Raw genomic sequence first — 18736 nt, forward strand, 5'->3', positions numbered from 1 at the left:
TAAGCCTCTCCCCACCTCTCACTTTCAAATCCTCAAACATCTGAGGGGACAGGGGCAAAACTTTATGGACTGGAAGGTTTCATGGTGTGGCTGGGAAGGGAGTTTTCTTAGCCTTGGCCAAAAGAGTAGGACAGCTACTTCCTCCACACCCCTTCACCTTACTTGCTTTATGTCGCAGCTTGGGCAGAATAAGACACCAGGATCAGCCTTGGGTGCTGGGTGCCACAGCCTTGAAATTCTCACATTCCTGGGTCAGCAGAACCTGCACCAACCCAACCCTGAATTTAGATAGTTATATGTATTGATACTTAAAGAGTGCAATTACATTAGTCTCTTCTTTCAAACCTCTCTGCACAGATGCCCAAGGATCCCATCCAGTACAATGCGGTGCTGCCTTGTCTCTCCCACCACATCCGTAGCAGAGTGGACCTTGGGGGGCTCACCCCAAGAACCCATGAGCCACATACATATTCTCTGCTAGCATTGTCTTCCTGAGAAGCGGCAGTGGTGGCAGCAGTAGCTCCTGTCTGTCATTGTCATTCTGTGATAGGCGGGACTGGAGGAGGGGGAACCCACCACTGAGCTTGTGGCTCTGCTGGCCCATAGAGGGTCTCATGCACACATCCCCACACTTGGGACATGTGCATGCACACCGCACACAAGTAAATCCATAGTGCGTGTGCACATCCACAGTGAAAACTCCCGTTGTAAATTACAGTGCAGAAACACACAGATGTAACACAGACACAGAGCACACATCTCTCTCTCCCTCTCTCTCTCAAAAGTCAGAGTACACAACACTCATTCCAAAAACAATGTACGCACAGATATACTTCTACCCAGAAAACACATCTCACTGGTACTGACTGACCAGTATCATTCATTCATTCGCTCATTCATTAATTCATTCATGTGTTTGTTCTGCAAACATAAATTGAGTGTCCGCTACATGCCAAGCACAGTGCAGCATGGTAACGTTTCACTGATGACCAAGACAGTTGCCCCTGCCCTCAAGGAAGTCACTGCCTAATGGGGGAGGTGAGGAAGGCGCAGGCCAGGTCCGCAGAGGCAGCGAGCAGCAGTGAACAAGAAGTGCTGATCTGTCAAGAGAGGCCAAAGAGATGAGCAAACCTGAAGAGAAGGGCTGCCGGGGAATGACCTTGTTGGGGGGGAGAGGGAGCAGACACCAGAGTTTCATGTTTAGACAAAGTGGGATTAGGTGAAAGTGATCCCTTTCATTTGATTAGTATGAGAATGCTTCCTGGGGGCAGACAGCTGGCCTGAGGGAGGGCGGGGAGCTGTGGAATGCGGGCCTTGGGGCGCTTTGGCTACAGGAGACAGACCTTCCAAGCATAAATGGCCCTGGGAGGCTTCTCAGGCGGGCCACTGGAGACAGGGTCACAGGCAGGGCCCGGTGGGGGCAGGGTGGGGGCGGAAGGGGTGGAACTCGGGCCGAGACCATATTTTCCCCAGGGCCTCCTCTTCATCCTAGAAGGGCTGTCTCCCTCACCCAAAGGGAAACTCAGACCTGCCAGGTTGAGTTGAGTGACTTCTCAAAGGTTTTTGTTAGGGGTGGGTGGAAAGGTTCGGGGGTAGGAGTGGGGGTGGGGAGTGGGCGGAGCCAACCCTGTGGGCTAACGGAAAGGAAGTGGGAGAGGCCTGGGTGTCTCCTGTGGGGGAGAGCGGTCATCAGAGAGGTCACCCATGGTCCTCCTCCCTTTCCTCCCCTTTGCCCCTCTCCGAAGTTCCTCATTTCTTTCTGGGCCAGGAGAAGGTTCTGCCACCCTTGCACTGGCAAAGGTGTGTCAAGGAGGTAGGAATCAAATGTGTCGCTAGGACTGTGGTGTGTGGACCCAGTTCTTCAGGGGCTCCTGGTTGAACCGGGCTGTTCGTAGACCCACTGCGTGTATGCACACACAAGGGTACCATGAAAACCAACCAGAAGGGTCAAAGATGTGGTACCTGGAGGTGGAAAAGCCCGCATGTTCGGGAGCGGAGGAGCAGAGCAGGCTAGCTGGGGGCCATGGCAGCGGGAGCTAGGCTTTGGGAGGTAGGCCTCAGGGTTGTCCCTGCTGCTGCAGACAACACGTAGAAGAGCAGCAAGCATGGGAGACAATTGGAGGCCCAGCGTGCCTTGTGTGTGCCTGAGGTGCATTCGGTGAGCTCCGGAGGCACCTGGCAGAGGAGGGATGTGTGGGTTGCAGCAGACAGGTTTCCTGGAAAAGTGAGGGAGGCCCTGAGCTGGCCTCCCAGGATGGGGAAGGCTCTGTGGGCCCCTCCCCAAGCTGGGGCTCTCCTCAAGAGTTCCCAGGGTGACAGTTCAGTCTTGAAACTGAAAGCAAAGCTGAAGCAAGAGCAGGGACCCACCCGAGGCTCAGAAGCCATCCTCTCCAGCGGATGGCGGTGGTGTCGGGGCAGCAATAAGTGTGCAGGGCATGTGCCCCACCTGTTCCCCTGTATCAGGGCTATCGGGGGCGTGGCTGAGGCCGAGAGTCCCCTCCCAGAGAGCTGCTGGCTCTGACAACACAACCCCCACGGAGAGATGTTTCTTCCTCTCTAGACTCTGCCCTTCTGAGCTAAGTGCTCCACTTTCAAGGTAGACCGAGCCAGGCAGAGTCTAGAAGAGCACCCGGCACAGCCATGTGTCCCTACCTGTACCCCTCTCCCCCTGCACACACGATTCTTTCCAAGCCAAGAGGTTTTTAAGGATGTTTCATACTGCTGCTCCATCTATAAGGCCAGATGGGGTGCCCTGATTTCCCCTGTGGCCACACCCTGGGGATTAATCTTCAGGGTAGAGAGAGCCCAAAGTCCCTCTATCTGTCACCTTCTCCAGAGGAGGCAGGAGAGAAGGGAGAGAGGCTGCATAGCTTCAAGGCCAGTTCAGGTGCAGATGCTGGTGACCTAGATTGACACAGGCTCAGCCACTTCCCACTGGAGGTAACTCCCTTAACTTTATCTTTTTCCTTCATTTTTTACCTGCCTCTTTTCTTCTTCCCCTTTCTTCTCCCATTGTCCTCTGCTTCGGGCAAGCCCCCTTGGTCCCTCTGGTTGAACAGCCATCGTGGGAACAAATCTCAAGGAAGCTGACTTATTCATTGCCTGTGTCTCCTTTCTCCACAGGTCACTCCTGCGATTGACCCAACCCAGCATGCAGCCTTGAACCTGGCTTAGGCCACCACCTACTCCAGCTCTCTACACCCCCTATCTTACCGTAGTTTGGGCTGTAGGCTCTAAGCTCCAAGGTACCTGAACAGCGTCTCTTCATCAAGAAAACCCCACAGCTCCAGAGGGCCCAGCGAATGCTGCTGTCGGCTCTCTGAGAAAACACCATGGCTATTACCCTACAGCCCAGTGACCTGATCTTTGAGTTTGCAAGCAACGGGATGGATGATATCCACCAGGTATGGCCCCAGAGAACAGAGCCCAGTCACCGAGGCAGACAATCAGATAGACACAAACAGGCAGGCAGAGGGCAAGTCAGCCAGCCGCCCAGCTAACCAGTCAGCAAACGTTGCTCAAACACCTACTAGGTCCAGGCCACTGGGCCTGCATGCCAGCCAGATTGTGCACCAGCTCGTCACTCATGTGGCCAGTCAGTAGTCAATGGGTGGTCATTTCGTGAGCCGGGTGCCCGTGTGCAGTTCTGGGTCATGTGCAGCCACCATGCGGTCAGCATGGTGTCAGTCAGTCAGCAATATGGGCTGAATGCACGGGTGTACCTGGGCCCTCATGTGCATTCCTGTCCCCTTCCCTTAAACCACAGTGTCACAATGAGAAAGCTGCTGGGACAACCACATAGCAAGGGTAAGCACTGCCACCTGGACCCATGGGCAAAGACCAACCCCTCCCCCCTTCACACTCCCATCTCTAGTATGGCCGATGGGCCCTCCCATAACCATCTTTTCAGCCTTAGTCTGAGGATTCAGATCTGGAAATGGGGTTTTCTGGTGGGGGAGACTTGAAAATAGACCGAATTCCGATGCTTAGGTCCCCACTGCTCCATATTCTTGCTCTGTACTGGGGCTAAGGGAGCACTTTTTCCATGAACTTAGCTGTACTCATTGGAGGGTGTCCTGGCACACCCATTGCTACCCTCTACTCCTCTCCTTCTACAAACTGGGGGAGAGGCAGCCAGGTACAGTAGAAGAAACAGAAGATTAAGAGTCAAGGGTCTTGGGTTCCCATCCCAGTTTGGCCACAGTGTAACGTGGGCAAGTCCTGTCCTCTACCTTATCTGGCTGCCATCTCCCCATCTTCACCAAGAGGAGATCCAGTTGGATTGTCTCTAAGGGCACCGCAGCCTAACACTGATGCTCTCTATGCTAAATGCTTGTGAGGATAGAAAACGGTGTCCAACCTCTGGCGGCCTACCAAAGGCTGCCCCCTAGTGGACTTTGAGCACATTGTCCTTTCTGTCCCGCTGTGTCTTAACTTAAAGTTGCTCAGTTTTATGCAACACCTGTGGTGTGCCTAGCCTCGTCTCATGGAAGGCATCATGGAATGAGAAGGGGAGAAAACTCTAACCATACCTGAGTTATCAATACTACTAGTCATTTTTTGCTTGTTTCTGGTCTGCTCAGCAACTGTTACTGTTCTTCTTCTTTAAAATGTTTATTTATTTATTTTGAGAAAGAGAGAGTTGAGTGAACATGAGCTGGGGAGGGGCAGAGAGAGTGAGGGAGAAAGAGAAAATCCCAAGCAGGCTCCAAACTATCAGCACAGAGCCTGATGGGGGGCTCGAACTTATGAACCGTGAGATCATGACCTGAGCCAAAATCAAGAGTTGGATGCTTGACCAACTGAGTGACCCACGTTATTGTTCTTCATGGAGGCTGTTCTTCCCTCCCAATCCAACACCTGCCCCTCCACCCTCAGCAGACAGCTTCTCCTCCAATCCACAGAGAAGTTCAAAGCCAAGGACACACTCAGTTTCCCTCCCTTCTCCCTTTTATTGATAACATCACCATTCTTGTTTCCTTCCTGCTGGCCCAGGAGAAAGAAGTGTCCCTCTTCCTTCCAGGGCTATCTGGTACCCATACTTAATCTCTTCTCTCCTGCCTCCAAGACCTCAAACCATTGGTCACCTCCAACGTGTCTCTCTTAAATCTTTCCAGACCCATCTCTTCAAACTAGAACATCTTCGGGTCTCTCCAATGCTGAAAGAAACCCTTCTCTCCCTTCAACTCACCTACTTCAAAGTACCATCTTCTTAGCTCCTTTCTGCTCATTAGTATAGTCTCCACCCTCTGTGCTTATTTTCTTACCTCCTTTCGTTCCCTCTTTTTAGGAAACAATTTTTATTGAAAAATGTATCTTTAATACAAAAGAGTGCACAAATAATACATACATACATATATATATATATGGAATAACTATAAAAAGAACACTCATGAACTCACCAGCCATGTGAAGAAATAAAGCATTACTAGTCTCCTAGAAGTCCCTGATGCCTAAAACACTTAATGAGAGCCTACTCTATACCGGGCCCTGATGCACATGCTTTATGCACATTGATCTGTTTAAATCACTCAATGGGGTTGTTTAATATGACCACCCCAATTTTATAAAAGAGGAAACCGATGCACAGCAAGATTAGGTGCCTTGCCCAAGGTCCCACTGCAACTAAGTAGCCGAGCTTGGTTTCAAACCCAGGGAGTCTGGTTCTAGATCCGGACAATCCAGTGGAATTTTTATAGAAGTGTTCTATATTTGCCCTGTTCAGTATTGGACCAGTAGTCACATGTGGCTATGGAGCACTTGAACTATGGCTATTACAACTAAAGGACTGAACTTATTTTCAAGGTGATATTCTTTTTTTATGTTTATTTATTTTTGAGAGGGGGTGGTGCACGTGCACACAGGAGAGGAGCAGAGAAGTGGGGGACAGAGAATTCAAAGTGAAGCAGGCTTTGTGCTGACAGCACAGAGTCCAATGTAAGGCTCAAACTCATGAACCCCGTAAGATCATGACCTGAGCCGAAGTCAAAGCTGGACACTTAACCGACTAAGCCACCCAGGTGCCCTTGAACTTTTAATCTTAAACATATTTTGCATTTACATTTAAATAGTCACCCATGGCTAGTGGGTACCATATTGGACAGACAGCTCTGAACTCCATGGCCTTCATCCTGATACCCGACTGCCTACCTCAGTTCGTCCTGAGATCTGTTATAATGTGCCTTGGGGCCCCAGCACTCCCTTGAGAGTGCTCTAGCCAGGGTCACTGCCCAGTAGCCAAACCCAAAGTCGTTTTTATCAATTTTTATTTTTCTAGATCCTTCAGGAACATTAGGCAGAACTGAGCATTCTCATTCTTTTTTCATGAAGGTAGAATTAAGTCTCATGAAAGAAAATTTGGAAAATGCAGAAAATTTGAAAGAAAAAGAAGAGTCACTCAAAGTCCCACAATAAAAATATAATTATTATAATCATTCTGGTATGATTCCTTCTATACATAATTTTTAAAAAGACAGTTGCAATCACACTCCTTTTTCATTTAGCTTTGTTTGATTTTAGAACAACTATGTCCCCCAGAAGTCAAATTCTCATCCTGATGATTGTATCCACTCTAAGGGATTTAGCAACCACTCTTTTGAGCCTTTGGACACATATTTTTTACCCTCTGATAGGTATCTCCATGTTAAATATCTCAAAGGTACCATATCCAGACCAGACACTCTTCCTCTTCTCTTTCTCCAAAAACCTGTTTCTCCTTCTCCTGGGTCCCCCTTTCAAATTAACAGTATCCTCGTGCACCCAGGGAATCAAGCTGGAAACTGGAACCTTCTCCCCGACCCTGACAGGGACTGGGCTCTAACCTCTTACCTATATAATGCCTTTGTTCTTCTGTCTTTATTCCTAGAGACTGAGCCCTAAGATGTCCATAATTTGAGCCCCTAATCCTGGATACTCAACCCTGACTGAGGGCTGAGTCCCTCACTCTTGCCATTGACTAATGCTTTCCCACTGGCCTGAGAATGAGCCTAACCCTTCTCACAGACTGAGCACTAACCCTGGCCAAGGATTAACCCAGAACTAAACCAGTTAAAACTGTGTGTCCTGGGTGTGCCTGGGGGGCTCAGTCAGTTGAGCATCCAGCTCTTGATTTCATCTCAGGTCATGGTCTCACGGTTCATGAGATCGAGTCCCATGTTGGGCTCTGCACTGAAAGTGCGGAGCCTGCTTGGAATTCTCTCTGCTCCTCTCCAGCTCTGTCTCTCTCAAAATAAATAAATAAACATTTAAATTAAAAAAAAAAAAACCTGTTTGCCCTTGATTGAGTGCAGGTGGTACAGAGATAGCCCATTTCTGTTAATCAAGAATCCACTCAAAGCATCACCTAGTGAGGTTGGACACAGAACAATGTCATCCTGCAAAGGACAGCCCTGAGGGTTCTAAGAATTAGGAATTCAAGAAAGGCCAGATTCTGGTAGGCAGGGCTTCCTGGTAGAGGCAGGCAAGCCTTAAACCAGACTCCTATCTTGTCCATAGCTGGAAGACCCCTCGGTGTTCCCAGCTGTGATCGTGGAACAGGTACCCTACCCCGAATTACTGCATCTGTACTCAGGACTGGAGCTGGACGACGCTCACAATGGTATCATAACAGACGGGACCTTGTGCATGGCACAGGATCAGATCCTGGAGGGCAGTATTTTGCTGGCAGGTTTGTTTCCTTCCTGGGTAGGGAAGATATAGAAGAGAAAGTGGTTCTGTCTTCAGGGAATCATAGCCTACAATGGCTCCTAGTGACCTTACGCAGCAAGGGCAAGGCCTGCAAGAGTTGGAAATTAGATGGGGCAGTTAGGACAAGCAAAAGGTAGTACCACTTCATAGAGGAGGAAACCACCTAAATGGAACCGTGATCTCTCAAGATGGAATGGGATGAGGAAGAGTGGAGACCAGCTGAGGTGAGTGTAGAGAAAAGGTGGAGAGTTACAGTAGGTGGCACACCATCCCCTTCCCAGTGTTCCTTGGCCTCTTAGCGCCATTTTCTGGGCTGGCCCTGATGACTGCTCTACCTCTGCCCTGTGCCCTGAGGGAACTTTTTTTCCTGCCCCACACCCTCTGTCAACCCCACATCATGGAACCTGGAACCAGATGACAATGAAGCAACCTCACAAACCATGTCAACCACTGAAGTCTTGCTCAACGTTGAGTCTCCCAACGACATCCTGGATGAGAAGCAGATCTGTAAGTTTTTTTTTTTTTAATGTCTTTTATTTTATTTTGAGAGACAGAGACAGAGAGGGAGCGGGGGAGGGGCAGAGAGAGAGGGAGACACAGAATCTGAAGCAGGCACCAGGCTCTGAGCTGTCAGCACGGAGCCTGATGCGGGGCTCGAACCCACGGACTGTGAGATCATGACCTGAGCTGAAGTCAGACGCTTAACTGACTGAGCCACCCAGACGCCCCGAAGATCTGTAAGTTTGAACCCTGGTGGCTTAACTCAAGGTGACAAAAAAATGCCACTGAAAACAACTATATCCACGTACTGGATGGCCAGGCACACGTGCACACGGCACACATACCCACAGCCACGGCCACACATATAAACGTGCTCTTGAGCTGTGGCGAGAACAGAGGGGACAGGAGGGCACCCTAGGCAAGGAAAACTTGGCCAGGGTGACTTCTTTTCTCCAATGTTTAAATCGTGTTAAAATACTCATAATGTAGAATTGACCACCTTAACCATTTCTCAGTGTACAGGTCAGTGGTACGAAGTACATTTGTATTGTGCGTTCCTCACCACCGTCATCTCCAGAACCTTCATCCTGCAAACCTGAAACTCTGTGCCCGTTAAACACTAACTCTTCATTGCCCCCTTCCCCTCAGCCCTCAGAAAGTAGCAGCTACCACTCTACTTTCTGCCACTATGAATTGCACGACTCTAGGGACCTCACACAAGCGCAGTCACAAAGTCATGGTCTTTGGGGACTGGCTTATTTTACTTAACATAATGACCTCAAGGTCTGTCCATGTTGTGGTGTATGTCAGAATTTCCTTCCTTTTTAAGGGTGACTATGATTGGCCCGAGTGACTCTTCAGTCCCCTCAGCTCTCTGGCCCAGCTCCCAGGAAGACTGTGCTGGGTGTGGCTTATTTAGAAATGCACCAGGCTTGAAATCCCCTCCTGTCTTCCTTATTCTTGGAGGCTGGCCCCTACCTCCCCAGAAGGCCCCCAAGGCAGGCTCCTCCTCCAGTTCCCCCTTAGGCCTTTGCATGACTCCTGGACAGGAGGACTCCTGGCCCTAACTGCCCCTTCCCAAGCAGATGCTGGGATCCAGTGGGGGAAAGAAAGCCTGAAGGTGTAAATTAAGCGTCCTAGCATTTCTGTTGCCCACCCTGTCACTAATATACCCTCAGGCTTCAGCAGATACTTACCGAATGCCCGCATGTACGAGGCACCAGCTTGCTGTGTGACCTTGGACACATGCCCTGCCATCTCTGGATCTCAGTTTCCTTATCAGGAAAACAGAAGAGTTGGGCTAAATGATACCTTCCAGTCATAAAAAAAGCAAATGACTAAATCAAGGTGGCCCTTTACCCTGGGTGTCGCCTGGAACTTCCCCACTACCAGCAGTGGCTGTAAATGTGGCAGCCGTGATTGGGGCCAGCTCATGCCCACAGCCCTGCAGATGTTTCCTCTCCTCATGGTGTGAGACACATGAGGCATTTTCAGGTGTATCCTGAATCTGGGGCTGCGGGGAATGGTGCCTCGCCCTCCCTGGGAGTCTACCATTCTTTTCAGTGCTGGGAGACCACACTCCCACCCTGCCCCGGGCCTCTGGCATGTCAGGCCTCTCTCCTTGCAGTCAGCACCTCCGAAATGCTTCCTGACTCAGACCCTGCTCCAGCTGCCACTCTGCCCAACTACCTGTTTCCTGTCTCTGAGCCTGATGCCCTGAACAGGGCGGGTGACACTGATGGCCAGGAGGGACACTGTCTGGAGGAGAAGGTCCCCAGAGAGGAAAGTGCCAAGAAGACTGGAAAATCAAAGAAGAGAAGTAAGAGAGACGGAGGTGGGGGATGGGGAGGGGAAGTGTGCGCGCGCGCGCGCGCGCGCGTGTGTGTGTGTGTGTGTGTGTGTCTGTGTTCAAGGGGGCTCAGTGTGTGTGTGTTCAAGGGGTCAGGACACTATAAGGGGTGAGTGGGTCAAGGCTCATAGGCACATTAAGAAGACAGCTCTCATATGACAGGGATGGATGAAACATCCTTCCTTCTGTAAAATGTGGCCTCATCGGTTGGCCTGACATTTCCCATGCCACTGCTGTCGGCCCAGCATATATGTAAACTCTTCCAGAAATGCCAGCGATCCCAGATGGTTTGAATCCTCATCTTGGTGTTCGGACACCAGACTTGGCCCCCTGGCCAGTCCCTGGCCATCTGCGGGCCTCTGCCTATAAAAGAGGTCTCAGCCTGTGTGCTTATCTTCTGTCTACGAGCTTGTGGAGCTGGGGTCATATGTGGGAGAGGACTTTGGGCTTTCCCAAACCCCGGTGTTATTGATTTCCTCAGGCAATGACTGGTTGCCACTGCCTTGTCAGTGAGGGAATCAAAGCCTCAGCGTCACACTTACTTTCACAACAGCTGCCCCATTAGGCTGCCTTTTCTCTTTCTCTCTCTCTCTCTTTTTTTTTTAATAATGTTTATTTATTTATTTTGAGAGAGAGAGAGAGCATGAGCAAGGGAGGTGTTGAGAGAGAGACAGAAAGAGGGCAGCGCTGGAACCCATGAACCGTGAGATCATGACCTGAGCTGAAATCAAGAGTCTGACACTTAACCGACTGAGCCATCCAGGCGCCCCGAGGCTGCCTTTTCATTTCAAACATTAGGCAAGGCCATTTGTGTTCTTTTAAAGGTGACTCATTTGGAAGCACTACATTCATTTCCCCGCATCACAGTAGTGTTCTGGTATAACTTTGGGGCCTGAAAATGAGGGTGGGCCATTGGGCAAGTGCAGGGACCTGAGGGCTGTGGTTGTGGAGGATGATCATGGGCCTCTGGCACTGGTGACCCAGCTCTTCCTTGTCTGCCCTGGCACCCTACTCGAGTTGCTCGGAGGCCCTCCGTCTCGGGAGTCAGCCCTGGAGCACTCATCACGGTCTCCACCTCCTCCTCTTCTTGCCTTCCCCTCACAGTCCGGAAGACTAAGGGCAACCGCAGTACCTCACCAGTCACTGACCCTAGCATCCCCATTCGGAAGAAATCTAAGGATGGCAAAGGTGCGGCCGGGAGCCAGGTGAGGTGGGAGGGAGGCTGGGGGGCCCGGGCCACCCCTCACCACGTGCCCCTCCGCAGGCAGCACCATCTATCTGTGGGAGTTCCTCCTTGCACTTCTGCAAGACAGGAATACCTGCCCCAAGTACATCAAGTGGACCCAGCGAGAGAAAGGCATCTTTAAGCTGGTGGACTCCAAAGCCGTGTCCAAGCTGTGGGGGAAGCAGAAAAACAAGCCTGACATGAACTATGAGACGATGGGCCGGGCACTAAGGTAGGAGCTGCTGGCGCACTGAATCCCTGCCCAGGGGGTTACCGAGCTCCTCTCCTTGTCCAAGACATCCCTCCTGCCTTAGGGTCTCCCAACGCTACCACGTGCTTGCCCCTAAGCCTGTTCCCGGACCCCTGGGAGGAACAGTCCCCTCCCTCCTATATCTCTGCCCCGTCTTTTTCTCTTTTTATAGCAGAAGAGCCCTTTAAGGCCCCCCATCCGCAGGAAGGGCCTTCTGCAAGCCTGACACCCTGGGAGACAGACCCGAGCTACCCACTTTCAGGCCGGGGGACAGCTGAGCTTCCCAACACCCATCCCCTTTACTCACCCCTTGTTCTTTGCCCCAAGGCAGGGCAGAGCTAGCATTTAAACCCCTTTTCATGGCCCTTTGGTGTCCTCAGGGGGAGATCTCAGAAATTTCGTAAAAGCCTCCCAAGTCCAAGAGTTGGCCTTACCCCTTCCCTTGTCCTGAGCTCCCATCTGGCTGCCCAGCCACCCCCCTCCTCCTGCCGGGCCTGCCCTGGAGGGTGGCATGTCCCAGCCTAACCCCCCACCCCCTGGCCCTCATCCCCCAGATACTACTACCAAAGAGGCATCCTTGCCAAAGTGGAAGGGCAGAGGCTGGTGTACCAGTTTAAGGAGATGCCCAAGGACCTGGTGGTGATCGAAGACGAGGATGAGAGAAGTGAAGTCACGGCGGCCTCCCCTCAGGCCGCCACTCCCTGCACCTCCTCCGCCAGCACCACTAGGCGAGCCAGCTCCAGGGTCTCAGGGAGAGCTGCTCCCCAGGGCAAGGCAGGCCCTTCCTGGGAAAAGCCAAAGGTTCAGAGTGTTGGCTTACAGCCATCTGCGAATCTGGAACTGGGACTGTCTGCAGATGAGGAGATCCCTACTACCTCCGCCGTGCTTGCCCCTCCCCCAGAGAGCCAGGCCAAACTCCCCAAAGCCGTGAGGTAAGGGCTCCGGAGCCATTACAGGTCTTCTCATAGCACCGTGTTGGGGGAGAGTATTCAACTTCCTGCGGAGTTCTGCTGTGTCTCCAGTCTCACGGGACCCTCCCAGAATCCGTGGGAAGCCAGTGGGGCACACCTGTTGGTAAAGAGAGAAAAAGTGACTTGCCCAAGGTCACACCTTAAAATAATGGCAATGCCAGCACTTGACCTGGGCAGCTTCTGTCACCAGCTGGGGCTGTTCTAGTTACTTCAGAGCGCTCCCCAAGCAGCCACCAGGGACCACCACATCTGGGCCCATCTCCCCAAGCCTCCTCCATTCCAGAAAAGACACAATGGAGGATGTTACAGAGACGCCCATTCTGCTTCCCTCAGGCCCTCCAGGGCTACCCGGAAAGCTCTCGCTACTTCTTCCCATGCTCAGTGCCTCCAAATTTTCTCTGAGAAGGTTGGGCATTGAGTTATGTGTATGTCGCTCTCGCCACAATGGCGTGGGTGAGGTGCTCTCCTGAGGACGTGAGGCAATAGAGCGGAGTGGTGAGCAGCATGAGCTCTGGGGTCAGAAAGCCTAGATGTGGGTCCCTGTGACCAGCTGTGTGGTCTAAAGCAAGTTACATAACCTCTCTGTGCTTCCGTTTGCTCAAGCTGTAAAAATCAGATTATTAATCTTATTCAATTTGTGGGCTGTTTGGAAGATTGAGTGAAATACCGATGCCAGTCGTTTAGAACGATTCCTGACCTATACTAAGTACTCAGTGGGTGTTGGCCGGTCCAGCAGCAAAGAAGCCACACCTTCAGCTCTGTCCTCCTCTGCCCTGCTCCCTAGCCAGTTGGGAGATGCCTCCTGCCTTAACTAAATCTGTTTTCTGTTTCTTCTCAGTAGTTCTTCAGTGCCCAGTAACATCCACCTAGGAGTGGCCCCTGTGGGGTCAGGCTCAGCCTTGACGCTGCAGACAATCCCACTGACCACAGTGCTGACCAACGGGCCTCCTGCCAGTACTACTGCTTCAACCCAGCTTGTTCTCCAGAGTGTTCCACCTGCTTCGACCTTCAAGGACACCTTCACTTTGCAGGCCTCCTTCCCCCTGAACACCAGTTTCCAAGAAAGTCAGGTGGCAGCACCAGGGGCTCCGCTGATTCTTAGTGGTCTCCCCCAACTTCTGGCTGGGGCCAGCCGTCCGACCAACCCAGCGCCATCCTCCGTCACAGGGGCTGGAGCAGCAGGGCCCAGCTCTCAGGGCCCTGGGACTGTCATTGCTGCCTTCATCAGGACTTCCAGTGCCACAGCAGCCCCTGCGGTCAAGGAGGGGCCACTGAGGCCCTCCTCATATGTGCAGGGCATGGTGACTGGGGCCCCCATGGAGGGGTTGCTGGTTCCTGAAGAGACCCTGAGGGAGCTCCTGAGGGATCGGGCTCACCTTCAGCCACTTCCAAGCCAGGTGGTTTCAAGGGGTTCCCTTCCAGGGAACCAGACTTTCTCTTCTCCCAGCCGCCCCACTGTTGGGCTGACCCCAGTGGCTGAACTTGAGCTCTCCTCAGGCTCAGGGTCCCTGTTTATGGCTGAACCTAATGTGACCACATCTGGGAGCCTCCTGACCAGATCCCCAACCCCAGCGCCCTTCTCCCCATTCAACCCCACTTCTCTTATTAAGATGGAGCCCCGTGACATATAAATGAAGGGGTTGGGGGAGGTGTGTCCCACCAGGCAAAGTTGAGCAGCAGTTTTATATGGACTTCGTGTAGCAGAGACTGACTGAAGCAGCACACCTGCCCTTACTTTTCAGTGGGATGTCAATATACCAGATCTCCTGTCCCCGACCCCTGCCTGGTATCATCACAGCCAAGCCATGCCCAGTTTGAGCATCCCCGGCGTCAGACCATGGCCTTCAAAAGCACTAGGGGATATGCTTTTGTCAGGGTAATGGGCTGACTGGGTGATGGAGTGAAAACCTCCTGAGAAGTTTGTGGCCAGGCTGAGGCAGGGGCTCCCGGGGAAGAGTCCTTCTGTGGGGCTATATTTCACCGTCTACATTTCCTCCACAGGGAATTTCCTATCCCATATGTGAATATCTCTGTATGTATTTGTGTGTACTCATGGGTCTATATCTCTGTTTCTTTGGGGAGGATGGGGGTGTAGCTGTGAGGTCTTCAAGGGTGTGTGTCTCTATGGGTCAGCTGCAGAGATGGGGAGTTTTTGTTTTTTTTTTAAGGGAAACCATTCTCTAATTCCCTCTGTACAAACCGAGATTCAGTTGCTCTGAAGTACAAGCTGGATCCCCCAAATTGAAAGAGATGTCACAGAGCTGGAGCAGGTCCAGGGCACGAGGATTTCAGTGGGCATGTGTGTTGGGGAAGATGCAGTTAGAAGGGCCAAGGTCAGACCCAGATAGAAAGTCCCCAGGCAGGGGCTGAATTATTTGAATGTTTGTGCTGAGGGCATGGGCTGTAACACCAGCCTCCGCTGGCATGCTGGCCTGTCCCCCTGATCTAATCTGGGTCTCCCTCTTGATAAATGTTGTCCCAATACCTCCCATCTGTCAGGCATCACTGGGGCAGCTGTATTGTGGTGCACGCTGGCTCTGCCTCCGTCCCTGCCTGTGTGTGCCCACTGCTCAGCCTGCCTTCTACTCACCTTATAGGTTTGCCAACCCACTCACCCCCACAATGGCTACCGCAGACCTCGAGTAGACCATTGACACTCATCTCCAACTTTCATTTGCACCTGGCCCTGACTCCTCCTGCAGCAAGGAGACAGGAGCCAGTGGATGTGAGCCCCCATGACACTTCTCCTGTCTCTGCATGGTTCCTTGCTTCCATCTTTCCTCTTTCTGGGGAAGTTTCAACTGATCCTGTCTTAAGTTAAACCCTCCGCCTAACTCCTCCTTCCCCTTTGAATTAGCTTGCCTCTCTCCTGTGAAATTTGGGGGGCAAGGCTAAGAGTTAAGACACATCGTCAGCCTCAGAAACAATTATATGATCTGGTGAATTTGGTTAATGTGAATCAGTGCCTCAGGACCTTTGCTGTGTCCTCAGTATAAAACTATCCACTAGACCTAACTACCTCCTCAGGTTGTTCTCTCTCTCCTTCTGGTCACTGCCAAGCCTCCTATCATTCTCTCCCGCTCTCTTGTTCTTCCCCCTTCTCTCTCTGGAAAGGAAACATATATGGATGTGCAGGTATATTTGTTACAAGTTCCAGCATTTGGCATTAAAATGCCTTTTTCTAATATAATCAGTTTTTTACGACAAACTCCCAATAATGGAAAGTGAAACATCCCGAGAAAGAGTCACCTGTCAAACAAAATTTGCACAAAGGCGCTGCATGGATTAGGGGTGGCCCTGCCCCCCCCCAAGCTCCATAGAACTCGTCATCTGAAGGTCACTGAACCCTCACGGTGACATCAAGTGTCTTCTACACAGTTCTCAGTCCCTGTGAGCCCTCATGGCTCGTGACACTACTTCCCGCCCCCTCCTGCAGTAGCCGGGCTCTTGGGCTGCCCTCTGTACCTGTGCTGGCCCCACATCTGCCACTTTAAATGTGGGTGCCCGCCAAGGGTCTCAGCCACTCTCCTGGCTCTGGCTTGGCTCTTTGGGGGTGGGGCTGAAATCGAGAGCAGCGGCTCTCACTTTTTCTCCTCAGCTCCCGCTTATGTTTCCAGCAGCCTGCTGGACATTTCCATCCAGATGCCTATCATGCCTCAAAGACAGTCCCTCTATCAAAAATGGATTTGAAAGTCTTTACACATACACACACACACACACAGAATCTTTCCTCCCCCAAAACAAAAAGCTGTAATGACTTGCCTATTTCTGTTAAAGGTGCCACCATTTTTCTGACCTTCTAAGCTTGACATTTCAGAGCCATCTGATGGCTGCCTTCATTTGACCCTGTCCCCTCCCCCTTCTCCTGAAGTCCAGGCCATTTGCCATGTCTCTGAAATCTAGCCTTTCTTCCACATTCCCAGAGCCTCCAGCCTAGCTCAGACTTACCCAGAGCTTATTCCCCTTCCCAGACATATCAACACACCATAGTGTGACCTGTCCCCCTCTCCAGATCTTCCCGGGGCACCGGTCCTATTCTTTCTGTGCTAAAAAGCCTTCAATGGCTCCTCTTTGTCTACAGGTAGGGGTGATACTCAAAATACTTAGCCTCCAATCTGTTCTAGGCAGCTGGGCACTAACCCTTTTTTTTGCTGAACCACGAGGCAGTCCAGGGGTCCTGGAGGAGGGAGGAGAGAACATTTAAGGATTCAAGGCAGTAATTCCAAAAGGAAGGTCCCAAGTCTTTGGACCTTCTGGCAAAGGCCCTTCACCATCAGGCCCCAGCTGACTTCCCTAGTCGTCTCTCACATTGCTTCCCTGACCCCCGGGGTCCTGCTCCAGTCAAACAGGGATTCCCCGGCCTTTGAGTTTGCCTCTGTTTGAAGTTTCCCACCTCGGTGGTTTTGCTTTACTTGGTTCTGCTCAACCCGGATGCTCCTCCCACCCTGTTAGTATCAATTTAATCGTATCTATCCTTTAAGACTCCATTCATGGAAGTTGCCTCCCCAGACCAGACCCTTAGTGAGTTCTTCATTTGAAATTCACGACAATTGCCACTCTTTTGGCAACTGATCACAAACAGCCTGTGATATCTCCTCTGTTTATTATCACAAACTGTTACTTAAATCTTCAATGACCTGGGCCTATTTAGTCTCCCCATTTAGGGTGCCACCTTCTGAGGGGCGGGGGGACTGTACCATCCACAGAGCGGGGCAAGCTATGAACCATCGAGTGAGCATCAGCTAATGAATGTTACTAATTGAGCTGCTGAGAGATGGGGACCAAAGTCTGAGGCTGGTGACCTCTGACCTCTCCTCTGCACAGACATTCACCCTAGGTGCTCCACTGCCCAGGGCCGGCCCTCCCTGGCTCAGTGCCGTCATGATGTCCCCACTCCCACCCCCCTAGCCTTAGCACACAAGAGTTGTTACTACTTTGAACATCCCCTGCCCCTAAAGAAACTTCCCTGTCCAGTTTCTTTCCTAATTCAAAGTGTTAAAGTAGCTAATTTGGTCAACTAACCTGTGCTGATCTAATTATGGGAGAGGGCCGGAGGAGATCCTCAGGATACTGGTTCATTTCATCAGGGTCATGTGGCAACAACATCTTTGCCTTTGTGAAGACGGTGTAATGGAGTCAGGAGACCCGCTCCTTACCCCCTAGCAGCTGATGTATCCCTCCTTCGTCTGGGCTCCCGCAGCACTTTGTGTATACCTCTTATGTAGCACTTAGCACACGGTAGCTCCTTAGCTATGTGTTTATGTATGTTGCCTGTCTAATAGACTGTGAGCTCCTCAAGGACAGGGACTGTGTGTTAGTCACTGATGTATCCCCAGCGCCTAGCACAGTGCCTGGCACACAGTAGGTGCTCAATAAATGTTTATGGAAAGAAAGAATGAGTCTTGTTTCTAATCATAGGGATTTCAACCCTATACTGTGCTAGGCAAAAGTGGGAGGGGAAGGACAATCCATACTTAGGGGCTTTCACAGCCTTTTGGCCCCTTATATGACTGCAGGCAGCTGCTTCCTTGTTCAGGTCTACACGCCCTCCTCCTAACAGGGTCCACGAGGAGCCTGGGCTGCCTCCAGCTGTGCCTTGCTGTCACCAGGAGCCACTGGGGACTCCTGAACCCGGGGCCTCTTCCCACCCCCTTTCTTGGGACAGCTTCAGAACTGGTTCCTCATCTCTGGCTGGGAAGGAGTGGTAGAAATGTCAGGCTCCATGGAAAGAGCGGGACAAGAAGTTATTCGTACCATCATAGGTTTTTCTGATCCCATAACATATTTGTTTTTATTTGAGAGAGAAAGAGAGCAGGGGAGGGGCAGAGGGAGAGAGAGAGAGAGAATCTTAATCCACAATGAGCATGGAGGCTGGAGTAGGGCTAGATCCCTGGGATCACAACCTGAGCTAAAATCAAGACTTGGATGCTCAACCGACTGAGCCACCCAGGTGTCCCCTTTAATGTATTTTTATTATTTTATTTTATTTTATTTTTAAAATTTATTTATTTTGAGAGAGAGAGAGAGAGAGAGAGAAAACAAGTGGGGGAGGGCCGGGGGAGAGAGAATCCCAAGCAGGTTCTGCACTGTCAGTACCGAGCCTGAGGTGGAGCTCGAACCCACGCACCACGAGATCACGACCTGAGCCACCCAAGTGTTCCCCCCATAACGTATTTTTAAAGAGGTGGTTGTCTCTCGTGTTAAAGTGGCTGGACCCGAGGTGAGTGAGCTCACACCCTCCCATCCGTCTGAGG

General features: G+C 51.4%; 1 protein-coding gene across 6 annotated transcripts in view; it reads left to right on the forward strand.

Annotated features, from left to right (window-relative positions):
• The window catches only part of ELF4 (E74 like ETS transcription factor 4), a 40708-nt gene extending 23313 nt beyond the window's left edge, over nucleotides 1-17395 (forward strand). For 2 of the 6 annotated variants that reach the window (XM_039250767.1, XM_039250766.1), the window contains 8 exons: nucleotides 3124-3404; nucleotides 7495-7666; nucleotides 8101-8193; nucleotides 9815-10006; nucleotides 11141-11224; nucleotides 11301-11493; nucleotides 12066-12443; nucleotides 13321-17395. In XM_039250767.1, the coding sequence (XP_039106698.1) occupies nucleotides 3333-3404; nucleotides 7495-7666; nucleotides 8101-8193; nucleotides 9815-10006; nucleotides 11141-11224; nucleotides 11301-11493; nucleotides 12066-12443; nucleotides 13321-14113 (1977 nt within the window). In that variant the 5' untranslated portion in view covers nucleotides 3124-3332 and the 3' untranslated portion in view covers nucleotides 14114-17395. Of the gene's footprint in view, nucleotides 1-2883; nucleotides 2941-3123; nucleotides 3405-3766; nucleotides 3808-7494; nucleotides 7667-8100; nucleotides 8194-9814; nucleotides 10007-11140; nucleotides 11225-11300; nucleotides 11494-12065; nucleotides 12444-13320 lie in introns of those variants that run through there. The other 4 variants (XM_039250770.1, XM_039250768.1, XM_039250769.1 and 1 more) reach the window with 4 other exon arrangements.
• Nucleotides 17396-18736: the final 1341 nt, after the last annotated feature.

This window comes from Hyaena hyaena, unplaced genomic scaffold, assembly GCF_003009895.1.
Source record: "Hyaena hyaena isolate Hyena2069 unplaced genomic scaffold, ASM300989v1 scaffold_383, whole genome shotgun sequence".
Lineage (NCBI taxonomy): Eukaryota > Metazoa > Chordata > Mammalia > Carnivora > Hyaenidae > Hyaena > Hyaena hyaena.